General features: G+C 38.5%; 1 protein-coding gene across 8 annotated transcripts in view; it reads left to right on the top strand.

Moving 5' to 3' along the window:
* Positions 1-13530, top strand: part of LOC148831604 (unconventional myosin-IXAa-like) — a 173651-nt gene that overhangs the window by 127146 nt on the left and 32975 nt on the right. For 6 of the 8 annotated variants that reach the window (XM_088920364.1, XM_088920362.1, XM_088920363.1 and 3 more), the window contains 5 exons: positions 1426-1547; positions 4154-4295; positions 5087-5282; positions 8085-8204; positions 11366-11441. In XM_088920364.1, coding sequence (XP_088776490.1) covers positions 1426-1547; positions 4154-4295; positions 5087-5282; positions 8085-8204; positions 11366-11441 — 656 coding nt within the window. The remainder of the gene's footprint in view (positions 1-1425; positions 1548-4153; positions 4296-5086; positions 5283-8084; positions 8205-11365; positions 11442-13530) is intronic. The other 2 variants (XM_088920366.1, XM_088920365.1) reach the window with 1 other exon arrangement.

Raw genomic sequence — 13530 nt, 5'->3', positions numbered from 1 at the left:
AACAAAAGCTATTTTAGTTTTATGTGCTATCATCAGACAGGAGTTTTGTCTTCCATAACTATTTTTAATTTTTTAATTTCTCAGAACAAATCTAAAACACGCTTTATTAGGTGATCTTAAGCTATCTAGTTGAACATAGTTTTTAACATCTGTATTATTTTGTTTTTGGGATTGGAAATAAAAATAGGGGCTAGCTTGTTTGTCCAGCTGAGTTTACATTTACAGAAAATAAAAATTCCATTGATTTTGATTAAATCCTGGCCGGATTACATCCTTTATTGTTCCATTTTCTTTCCCAGCAATCCTAGGAAACACTGAAAAAACATAGAAATGTTAAGAATGCCTTTCATATTATTAAACCTCAGAGGATACAGCCAGCAACAAGGAAGGTTGGTTAAGTTGAACATGAAAAACACATTACTGGCCTGTTGTTTTGTTATATTGGCAGTGTTCCCAAAACACACTGGCCCTAGTTAAGAAATGCCTTGAGCAATCGGAATGGGGCTTTTGACATGAAGTCATACATTGGTGCTATTGTTTTTACCCCAACTGGGCCTTTTGTGCATTTTGCAGAAAATGTTGCAAGGCTCTAGGTTTTTCCAGCAGCATCAGTTTCTTGTAAATGTCTCTGACCCTTTGCAATGATCCAGTGCCTCCGAGCTAGGGATTTGCCTGTAACGAAGTGTGGAATTGCTCTTTCGATTTTATTAGGAATATATGGAGTGAGTTCTCTGAAGCGTTGTGAGGAAAAATGAAATCGGGTTCAAGATAATAATCGGATTGATTGTTTACCAAGTGAATTCCAGGGCTCAACAAGGAAACAAAACTCCTGAAGCAGAGCTACATGGATATAGGCAGAATTTCAGAAGTAGTAGTGGTACAGCAGGCATCTGTGTAGTGCTGATAACACCTGGATGTAAAGGCCCAGGTGTGCAAGTCCAGAAATTTTCTTCTCATTCCTCATTTTTACCTTTTGACAAATAAATGTAATTGACAGACAAGGTTTGTTTCTTAATTCAAGCAGATTCTCTTCCCTGCATCACACTGAGAGTGGGCTGCATCAGACACCATAATGACAGATTTAAATATAAAAAGATCGAAAGGGAATTTAATTATTTTATCTCCATTGAATAACCAAGTGATGCGTTTGTAGATTTAGGAATGAGCTATCACATTTTTGTTTTATAGATTAAATATTTTTTTTTTACCAACAATGCATCCGTAGGCCAGATTAGGAATAATCCAACAGGATGTACAGTAAAAGTAAAATTACATGCAAAACAGAGTAAGGAAAGAATGGAGATATCGGAGGAACTTCTTTAAGAGTAAGTAAAACATTTTGTGGTGGGTTGGCACCAGGTGCGAGGTATTATATACAGCAGAAAAAACACAAAAGTCTAATGTGCTGTTTTACCTTTACACCAGGAGGAGTATCGGTCTGAAGGCATCAGCTGGCACAACATTGACTACATTGATAACACCGGCTGCATCAATCTCATTAGCAAGAAGCCCACAGCACTGCTCCATCTACTGGATGAAGAGTGCAAGTGAGTACAAACTCTGTCCTAACCAGGGCATCTGCGCACGCTAACATGAACAGTGATGTAGTTGAGTATCCTTTAATATCATGTATATGCTTTCCTAGACTCATTGTTCCAGATTTATCTGTTGCAGTTGATAACTGTTTCTGATCATGTTTAAAATGTGTCAGAACTTGCAAGTATTACTCATGTTGTATTCTTTGCGCATGCAGAATTCGTTTGAATGGATGTTGCCACTGTAAAAGGAAAGACACAACATGTGGTTGTGAACTGACACAAAGTCCATGTATCAGCTATGTTGATGGCAGATTTTGCTTCATTTTGCTGTAGTTGTTTATTTACTTCCTTATTATACAGCAAGAACTGCCATATTAATCTTTTGTCTTTTTGTGTGATGCCCACAACACAAAACACACCTGGTTATTATTCCACATAATGCCGTAGAAAGACCAGACCACAATCACTTGTTTATTTTTCTTTACTTCAGAATTAAAATTGAACCAGCTTTGTTTTAGTACACAATTGAATAGCATCTGGTTATGTATATTTATATTATTCTGGTTGTTTTTTCAAACACATTTTAAAAACAATATATTGATCATGTCAACATTAATGAAAAGCTTTGTATAATAAAAGGTAAGGGCAGGCCTGTCATAGGATTATCAACAGATTATTATGAAGATTCCTTCTATGATAGCTTTTCACATTTTCCTTATCTCGTTTGGCTCTTGTCCAGCGGATGCCCAGACACTAGAAGAGCAAGAAGTTTTTTTCCTTCTGTAACGAATGACTTAAAACAGGTTCCTGGTTAACAGTACACTGCAGTAATCTCTGCATACTTGTAATGCCTAGAGTTTCAAAGACACACTTTTACTTGTTTTTATTTTCGGCATTTTGGCATTTTTCTTACAAAGATGTTTCATGTTTGGGAGTGAAAATGAAATTCCAAAGAATTTAAACAGACTGAAATCTGAATCCTGATCACTGTGGCGATTAACAAGTATCTCACCTTCTTGCATGCCACTCGTCTTCTTCCTGTAGGGTTTTATGTTGTTTAGGTTATAATTTTGGTAATATTTCTTTTGCTTTGGATCCAGGGCTGAAGATAATGTAAATCTAATTTACATTTCTTTGAACCAGCCTTGAAGCTGGTTTTATGATGTTTGTTAACCTTTAAAGAAATACTGTACACACTTTGAGACCCCAATTTTGGGAGCTCCCCAGGTTTGAGTTCTGAAATATTTGTCATTGCAAAAGAAAAACACACTTTAAAAGAAGGGATTGTGAATACAAATTGCAGTTATCTGTTGGCATGGTTTGAACATTTTAAGACAATTTAACATCACATTTCCAGCATTTTAAAAAAAGAGATCTACAGTTGTATGAGGAACATAAGAATCGTTGCAAGCAAGATGTTATTTAATCTATCATGCTCATCCATTTATAGTAATGATAGAAATAATTGTTTGTTTCAAGGAATTCATCACTGTTTTTGAAAGTTTCTGCTCTGGAGTGATAAGATTTAAAAGTTTCTCTGTTGTGTTTTGCATTCAAGGCATTCCTACAGATATCACAGTACTACACAATCTTTCTGATTAGTTCTGCTCTGTTCCTTATGCATATAAGTAACTGTATTTTGTGATCAAGGCCTAAGAGTTATGTGAATTCAGAGTCTGTTGTTCAGACTTTAATTAGTAGTTTACATTCATTAGTGACTCTGCTCTTTAAGAAAAAAATAAACATCTTGACTTAGAAAATGATTTAGTTAAAAACATAAATACTGTAAGGAATAATATTCCCTGTTTCAAGATTTTTTTAGTACTTTGAAATATGTATATGACAAACTTGTTGTCAGTACTTGATAAATAGTTATTTAGGTAGATATGGTAGGAATGTACATTCTCAGGACCAGGCATTGCACAAGAGCACTGTAGCAGCTTAACACAATGACAGAGGAAGAATCTCTGGTCATGCACAAGGCTAATAGCCAAGAATAAAAAAAGGCTTTGCTTAAGTATAAAGCTCACTGCCATATGTTTCATATACAGAAAAGAAGACCTGTCAAATTTTAAGTTTCCCAGATAGCACAGAACTAATTACTTAGCTAAATAAATATTTTCCTTAGTTGCTTAATTTAAGCATATTGTCAACACTGAGTACTTCTGGAGTGTTGGAGCTCTAAAAGTTTCAAGCAATTATTCCATCTTTTTCTTTGTGTTAAGTTCTGAATTCAAGAATGTGTTATTAAGTCTGATTAATTGGAACACTTTCAAAGATTCCATTCGTCTTAGCTAGCACACAATCTCGGAGCTATGAAGGCACAGGCCATGTGTGAGTAGTGTGTTGGACTATTATCTGTCTTGCTCATGCAGAACAGTTTTGATCCAGCAGAAAAGGGCCATGTTTAAACAGCACTTTTAAACATGCCCTTCAGTTTTATAGGCGATGGTAAAGCAAATCAGAAGCTCTAGACACACACACACACACACTATACAGGCACGCTGCAGTGTTCTGCTTTGTGTAGAGAGAGGAAAAGCAACCAGAAAGGGGCAGATATCAGTAGTTTATTTTCTCCTTCAAAGCTCATGGGAGTCTTTATCCGTTTATTGCAGTTTTCCGCAGGCCACAAACCAGACCCTTCTGGACAAGTTCAAACGGCAGCACGAGGGGAGCAGCTACATCGAGTTCCCTGCGGTGATGGAGCCTGCTTTCATCATCAGGCACTATGCTGGCAAGGTCAAGTACGGAGTGAAGGTCAGTAGCTGCCTTGGCAGCGGGTGAAGGTACAGACTGTCTCTGACGAGCACGCCGTGTGGGTAACGTCTCCCTTCAGATGACCGACCCCAGCACAGCTCCTCACAATACCGAGGTGCAAAACTGTAGAGTACTATACATTGGGCAATGACAGGGGAGTGAAGAAATGGGTAATTTGGTCCTAAGAAAAGTGTCAGTTTCTCTGCAGCCTTCACAAAGAGAATCTCATGTAACACAAGCAGTAGTTTCCAAAGCTTAATTGTACTGACCTGTATTGGGATTTGGATTGTATTCCTGGGATCATTCTCAGCTGTGTTTTTATAAATACTTTGGCACAGTGCAACATTTTATATCCAGAATTTTTGGGTTTTCTTAGAAACATATTAGACAGGTGACAATCAAGTACGACACATTTGTGATTTTTCTACTTCCTGATTTTTGAGGTTCACTGTCTATTATTGTATGCCCTCTTCCAAAGAAAGACAACTGAAACTATTTGACTGTTTATTTCAAGCTGATGCTCTGATTCATGAAACATACTTGGAAACATAACATACTTCCCTCAACGTGGCTCCAAAAAAGATATTTCTCAATGACATTAGTCATGATGTGCTCCTGAAGTTTCAGTTGGCACTGACCCCTATAATGGACACAAAGATGTCACAAGTCCATATTAAAAATTAATTGCATTGGTACCGAACAAATATTACACAGCTGCTTTTCGGTATCACGCTCCAGGTACAGTAAGATACCTAGGATGTCTCTTACTGTCTGCCTTGGCCTTTCTGCAGGATTTCAGGGAAAAGAACACTGATCACATGAGACCGGATATAGTTGCTCTGCTGAAAAGCAGCAAGAGCTCTTTCATCTGCGGTCTGATCGGGATCGACCCCGTGGCCACTTTCCGTTGGGCTGTGCTCAGAGCCTACTTCAGGGCTCTGGTGGCCTTCCGGGAAGCAGGCAAGCGACATGTGGAGAAGGAAACTGGTAAGTGACCATCATGCCAACATAACACTTCAGGTTTGTGCAAGTTATCTGTTTCCGAGTGCAGCAATGAGATTATAAGCGCTAGTATGCTGTATCATCTCAAGCCAAAAATATGTCTTCACCTAGTGGGAATGACTTTCTGTACTGTATTGAAATTATTTTCAGCATTACAGTAACTTGTCTGGGTAATTCAGATATGTTTGAACAGTCATTAAATCCCCTTTAGAATAATAAGTTATTTATTCCCTTTGGGATTGTTTTATCGTTTGGGCAGACGCAGAACTAAGTAGCTCAGGAAGAATTTTGAATCTTGATCTTGTTACCATGAGATCTAAGAAATCAAGAATTGCTCTTCCTTCTCTGATACAAAGCCATTTAATGTGATCCCCATCCATTCTCCATACCATGGAAGTGGAGCAAAGCATATCTCAAGGTTTACAGCAGCATGACAAAATGGATGTTTAAACAGATATTGCCACTTTAGAGCTTTTCACAGACTCCTCCCCATTGCATAGCTTACTGTCTGAAAAGTATCTATAAAAACAACACGTTCTTCTGCCTTTTATGGTGCCGTTGTCCTTGTTTGTTGCTCATGTATGCGCATCCTGTATGCTCACTATTGATCAGAATCAAAAGAAAACCATACAATCTGGCTGATGCAGGAGAATATCAATTTGTTGCTATAATGCGTTCAGTTTTAAAGCGCTGACTGCACTGGGTTTGTCCCAGCCTAGAGATTAAAATCCTATATACTGTATGTACTTTGGCGGCAGGGAAGCAGTGAAGAAGTGACATCCTCATGCTCATTGGACAGGAAGGAGCCCTTAACTGAGGCATCATCATGCTGTGGTGGCTGGCGCTGTGACTGCTGTGCTTTGTAGAGCCTCCCTTTGCATAGTGAGCAAGTCCTGCAATGAACAGGCCTGGCTGCTGAGCACTACACTCCCACAGAACACGTCTTCTCCCTTGCTGGTTTGGGGCAGAGACTTTGAATGCAAGGAAAATGGTGTTTCATGTATTCATTTAAACATAAAGTTGACTCATCCTCACTGTACACTGCATAAATATTTCTGTAAGTAGTGTTGTCTGCAGTGTCCTTTTTTTAAAATAACTTCTAATAATTTATTTGCTGTAACTGACAGTGTCATCACTTGAGGCTTTCCTGTTTGGGGAAGATGTATCTTGAATTGTTACAGTTTCTTGAATTGCATCTTGAATTGTATTCAAAGCCTCACTGCAACATTTTCTGGATTTCTGTACATCAAACGTTAGCACATGCCTGTTGTTTTGTATTTCAAGGACAGTAAACTATTGCAATCCTTGAAGTGCAGTGATGACAAGCTTTGAGAATTTTGTCAGACCTTTTTTAACTACTACAGGATACAAAGAGAAGTATTATTGTTCAGACTTTGTTCTTGCCTTATGCTAGTAAAGTTTTAGAGCAATTGAACAGAAAGCTATGCTGGTAAAGTTCAGTGTATGCCTGTCTATTAATGAGGTGCCCTCAAGTTATCGTCTGAGAGAAGGTGAACATCTCTGAATGGGGTTAAAATCCTAATTCACTCAATTGTTCTGGCATCTCAGCTCAGTTTTTAATGGAACCTACTTCTCATAAACAGATAAACAAATAAATATGTAAAACTGCATTCTTTCATACTTAAATTAGTTAACATTGATGATCTAGATGCAGATAGTTATTTTCTCATGACCAGTTTTGTACATGAGTGATACGAGTGGTCTGTCTGGGTACGTTGTTGCTGCTAGAGACTATATTTCCTTTCTGTGGGTACTTGTGCAGTGAACCAGCAGCCAGGCACTGTCTCAGCTAAGCTTATTGCCTGCAGTAATCGTAGTATGTAGCTCCTGTGGCTTTGGCTCTGAGTAGATGTCCAACTTCTTTTTCCAACACTTTCAACTTTTCAGCACAAGGCTTAAAAAGGATTCAGATTCAAATTCAGATTACATTCACTTTACGAAGAAGGAAGGCAAAACCTGTTTGTATGTATACACATGCCCATTGCAGTAATGCTTCAGATGACAAAAGGTTTTTGTTTTCCGATCAAATCCAGGGCTTTTTTCTGTAGTGAAATGAGAGTCCGCTCTTGATCTTTTGTAGTGGAAGGAAAATGCTAAAGCCCTTTAATCATGTAATAGGAAAATCTTTGGGCTGCTCTGACAAAACTATGAGATACATGGGGGTCACAGATGTGGGGAAGCTTGCAGCTGTCACCAACCAACTTGCTTCAGCTTAATTGATTGCATTTGGAGCTCAGTTGATTGCACTAATAGATCTCTGATAATATTTTAAACTCTGCTGAGGTTTAAAAGAAAAGTCATGCCGCTCAATTGGTCTGGGTAGAAGTCATCCCACCTTTGCAATAATTCATATTGCATATCACTCAGCACAAATTTTTGTCCTTTGTTAAGTGAAACATGCGAACCATTTGAAAGTATTACTGAATATATTCTTCTCCCAAAATATCCTTAGATTTTGTTTACTGTAGTGGTGAAGTACAGTAACAACTGTAAAAAAAAATACTGTAAACCTACATAATTCAACAGGAAGTAAACATATGATAAATACGTAAAATATGCTGCATTAAATTGAGTAGTTCAGGCTTGCATCGGTTTCATCGAAACAGTATTTTCACTTTGGGTCCAACTGCAGTGCAAATGTGACTGTTTTCTTGAAGGCTAGCAGTTATATCTCTTGTAGCTCACTCTCTCATTCCTCTCTATATAATCTCTCTTCTCTCTCTCTCTTTCTTTTTTATTTTATTTTTTTTTATTTTGCTTCCCAAGGGCATGATGATGCTGTGCCGTGTGCAGTTTTGAAAAGTGTGGATAGTTTTAGCTTTCTGCATCACCCAGTGCATCAGAGAAGCTTAGAGATCCTGCAGAGGTGCAAAGAGGAGAAGTACAGTAAGACTGCAATCCTCAAATCTTCTCTCCTCACTACATGCACCCGAATGGACAAGGGGACCAACTACATCTGCTCTCATGCTCGCTGCTTCCCTTGGTGGCTAGGCCAGGATCCCTTCAAAGCTTGCATCAAGTCAGCTGGAGTACAATTTCTCCTTCAAGAAAAAATGTTTCTTTTTAATATAAAATAAGTAAAATAGCACACTTGTTAAGGGCCAGATACTCCAGTTGTGTTTTAATACTAGCCCATAAATTGGAATTTATGGTTTTTAGGTGGTACTTTTCAATTTGAATGTGACCAACAAATGCACAACAAATACCCTACAAAATATTTATGACCAAAAAAGTTTAAACTGCAGATTTTCTGCATTTTTAGGCTCTTTAGCCTGTGTCTTTACCCTGGCAGAAACAAATTCTCCCCTCTGAAAATCACAACACTTGTGAATCTATCTTTTCATACAGACAAAAGTGTTTTTAATCCCCTGTAAACTTAAAGCAGGTATCATCAATATCAAAGATACAAGACTTGTGTGGCTTTGATTTGACGAATATAAATGTATTCCCAGGAAATCAATGTGGCTTCTTTCAAGTTTCACATTGTTGGCGATTTTGCTCAAGGTCATAGTGATTTGAATGTTGTTGGTCCCCATGTTCGTGCCCCTCTCTCTGTTGAAGAATAACCAGTTCTGCATGAGAAACTTTGCCAGTTTTTACTAATACAGCCCACTCTGGGGTCAACCCACGGTGTGTTGAAGCATGGACTATACAGTGGTCAGTGGGATCAGTTACACTCCTGAACCCTGCAGTACTGAACTCCAAGCACACACAAAGCCAACAGTAGAATCAACAGTGCACTGAGACCTGGTGTATGTAGGACTCCCTCCTCTGTTTGTTTGGGTGGAGGAGGAGTGCTCTTCTGGCTCCGGTCCTCACTCCCTCAGGTCTTGCTACTCTGGACTTGCAGGGCAGCAGCTAACCGGACCAGAGCTGCAAAATGGTAATGTATGAGCAGGGGCGTTTCCCCAAGTACAGTGGACAATTCTCTTTGACCAGTGCTTTTCAGAGAATTTCTGAGTCACTGGAGCTTCTACTGTTCATCCCTATGACATCCTGAACAATAGTTTATATATTAAAGCTCAGTTGCCACTCTAGAACAAGAACAACCCGTAGCAACACCCTAATCAGATAAAAATGAAGTACCAAATGTAGGTAAAACAGGTATTTTTATATGTAGTTATTTTCATATTTAATTTTTTTGTAGATTTTAGCATGGGACAATTCTAGAATTTTAAAATTTGCTAGTAATAATTGTAACCTGTTTCATGAATCGTTTCTTCTCATTTCTGCATCAATAAATCTGTGATGCATGCTGCATGAGGTTCTGTATATGGATTTTATTTTTGCTGGAACATTAGAAACTCCGAACACTTTTCAAACTGCCGTCACTTTGAAGATCGCATTAACCATAGTTATAAGTGATTATGTCATTGTTCTTTTTGATCTGCTTAAAAACAGTTAGCTCACATCTTTGACAACACAGTATCTCCCTTTAGCTCAATGAAGAAGGGGCAAGCAGGGATCACCCCAATGTTTGAGAAAACAAATGCCTTGTGTTTTTAAAGTGTACCTTTGCAGCACCTATTACATCACATTGAATTTTACATTGCTTATGTTATGCTACTGTTATCTGCACCCTAATGCCTCTTGTTCTGATTTGTTTGTAAGTCACTTTGGATAAAAGCATCTGCCGGATGAACAAATGTAATGTATACCAGTGTTGTCCTCACCAGATTGCAATGGCAGAGAGCGCAGTCTTACGATTGTTTCTCAGTGTAGACACGTTTGGCTCATATGTGAACATTTTACTGATCAAGAAGAGATTGTTTCTGTGTGGCTCTTACTGATGTGTTAATCAGACTCGACAGAATAAATTAGAATAAAAAATTGGTTCCAGAACACAAAAATCAGAGCGACTGTAACACGTTTTCTCAAAAAAATTAATAGCCCTGATTCAGTTCCAGTGATGTCATGCCCAAAAAATCACATGACGGCTGCATGCAGATTGACATCAGTTATGGAAGCAGCAGGTTTTCTGCTAAAGCTAACATAAATTTAAATGCCACCACAGCTACATCTGATATTTGATTGATTTGATAGCTGGCTGAAAAAATATGATACACATTTTCCACAAGTTAATGGGGGTTATGGAGTGACATAAAGTGATCTGCTAGTAATAAAACATTCAAGTTACAGCTCTTAAATTTAAAAAAGGGGGTTTGTTTTGTTTGAATGAAAAACACTTTTCAAGACAGATTTCTTAAAAAAAAGACGCAAGCTGTACTGTTTCATCACTGGCTCTTCATAAACCTATCACCCTGTGTGGGGATGAAATAAAGCCCAGGCCTCAAAGTTTGGCTTCATTGTTCACTTTCCTTGCTGACTTTACTGCACACAATGCAGATCTGGTTCACACATGTGGCACTACCCTCACCTTCATGTGACTACGGAGAAGTGATGCTTATTTTGGTTGAAAGGATTACCATCTCCCTTAAATTGTACTGTAGCTAGCATCATTTTTTATTTTCACTGAGCATTCAGCAAATATGAGACACATTAGTGCAGACCCTGGAACAAACAGACTCCCTCCTAGTTTGTGAAGACTGGCCAGGAGGTTGAAAACTCTTTCCCTTGAGCGGGACGAGTGAGTTGTGTTTTCTGCTCTGGAGCTGATCTGGATTCCCTCCACATATTCCTCTTGAGTGCTGCAAACAGTATTATTAGAACTAGAGAGTCATATGCATTAATCCACTGGCAGAGAATCCTTCTTCATAATTCTCACCTTTTCCCTTTTCCTCCTCTCAATTCCAGTATTCAGTTGTTTTTTTTCAGACACAAAAGTCCCATTTGCAAAATTTCAGATCTCCAGTAGTTCTTGTTAACCAAACCAAATATTTAGAAGATGTGTAATATAAAAATGTATTTAAACAAGACAGTCTTATGCGCATGTGAACATACAGTACCTGTATTTAGCTCTTAGTCTTGCCTTTACCAGGACAGGGCCCTGTAACCCGTCTGCAGGCTTCTGACATGCTGATTATAGATCTGGCGATGCATTGTACCTGTTGTCACTCTGAGATCCTGCTCTGTCTCTTGTGTGTTAGGTATCACACGGAAGAGCCCTCGAACTCCACTGTCAGACTTGCAGGGCACCAACACACTCAATGAGAAAACTCAGCGGTAAGACCTTCTGCTACACATTTCAATCTCAACATGGCTGCCGTATTGAGCTGCTCAGTACTCTGTGCATCTCATTGAAATCTTCGGACTGAGTTGAACTGGAACTTTTAAGTTGTCGCTTATTAAATAATAAAGAGATGATCATGGTGTTTCCCTGTTCACTTTAGTTTTTTTCACAGTAAAACATGTCCCACTAGAAACATTGCAGGTTTAGATTTTGTAGGAATAGACCATGTTTTATACAGCCCGAAGGCGGTTCTGTTCTGTTTTCACTGAAATGGACATGTGTTAGGGAGAGTGCTGCCAAACTCAATTAGCCAATCTGCATTTGAGCACACTAACCTAAAGAACACAGATGTACAAAGGATAATTATAATGCATTCCTTCATAGTGTCTAAACTGCTACAGTAGTCATTCTCCTTGGTCTGTAGAAATTTGGTTAAAAGGAGAAATCCCCGGTTTTTGTAGTGGGATTTGTGGAGTGAAGGGCTATGAAGCATGACCATTCACAATGAGTAATTTCTGTGTGCGACCCTCAGGACACCCGCAGGTTATGGGGGCTCATACTTGGTTAATTAGTACAGGGTTGGGATTACTGAAAACCTGGGGCTGACCCCAGGTTTCACTGACCACTGTGACAAGAGTGCTTTTGTTCAGCACGGTCTCGGCGATAAAGGCTGGTTAATGTGATTTAAAACCACGCACTTTCTTCGTTACTAAGTGACCACTAAGCCCTATGCAGCTGCTTCCTGTGTGATGTCAGGGTGTAGTTATGCATTCATAGGCAATACCGGGGCTAATAAATATTCAGACACTGCAGGGTCTGCTTATACATACCATAGATATGTTCTGAGCAGACTTTTAAATTAGAGCAGGCTTAGTTGGATTAAATGGCTTACATTTCTGTATAAACAGGATTACAAGAAACTCTATGTTACACATAATGGCCTGGGAACTGTTATGGTTTTGGAATATGGCAGTGCCACACTCATTTATACACTTTGCATTGGCCTTTTCCTTGAAAGACATGTCTTAATATGTTATGCCCTGGTTATCTGTGCTCTCTCTCTTGCACAATTCCTGTACAAGTGCACATTGGATAGCAGTAACAAATGTGGTTGCTGCAGTTTTCCTTACACACTGTGTTTTTTGTGACAAACTATTGTGCTGTTTATCCCTGTCAATTAAGGCAAACATGATCTATAGTCTGTTGAAAACAGACACACACTTAACTCGTATGGTTTTCTACCATTAACCTTCCATCCTGCTCATTTGTCTCTTTTTTAAATAACCTTTTTAAGTATTTTTAGAAAAAGGCTTTCTTAATCTACTGTAAATTTCTGTTTTGGATTATTCAGCATTTCCCCAGTCCCACTGGTGGAGCTAAAATTTCACACCTAAGGTTTTTGTATGTTGTTTTTTATGTTGTTTTATTGTGACTTATTTTGAAGTAGGTCTTTTGGGGAAAAATGGACTATTGCTGATGTTGATTGGTGGGCTGTAGAGAAAACTGTTTTTGCAAACTTGGTTTTTTTAACTCTTTAAACATGAATTGCCTCTTAATGTCTTAATGCAGTGGAAGTCTAGCCCAAGTTTACAAAGAAAGCCACGTTATGGGAAAGCAATAGATATTAAAGTTCTTTTTTTTTCAGAGCAAGCAAGAAACAGTAATTTCTCATCAGAAAAATAGTTCAGACTCTAAAGGAATTTGGTCCTCTGCTGAACAGGTTTTGTAAAATCGTTTCCTGGTGGCTATATTTTCGTGCAAGAGTGAGCTGTAAATGGCAGTGTATATTTTTGCATGGGCAGAGCGCCTTATATTTATAGTCCCTATCACAAGAAAAGCTTTAGAGAAAGGTTCTTTATTTCCTGACGGGCCTTTTGCCTGTGAAACTTTTGGGAAGTGATGTTAATTTTAGTTCTCACACTTGGCATCCGAAACCACACCAGTGTTTTAAATCATATGAACTTTCTGTACGCTTTCTCCTTTTGAATGGTACATTTCTGTGTGGTGGGGGATATGGGCCTAGATCTCTGAAATGTATTTGTTTAATGCAAACCAGTTGCCTTTCTTTTCACAAAGCTTTCC

The sequence above is a fragment of the Atractosteus spatula genome, chromosome 7 (assembly GCF_055471065.1).
Source record: "Atractosteus spatula isolate fAtrSpa1 chromosome 7, fAtrSpa1.hap1, whole genome shotgun sequence".
In the NCBI taxonomy this organism is placed as follows: Eukaryota; Metazoa; Chordata; class Actinopteri; order Semionotiformes; family Lepisosteidae; genus Atractosteus; species Atractosteus spatula.
Note: the sequence above shows the minus strand (reverse complement) of the source record. Positions and strands in the feature narration are given on the sequence as shown.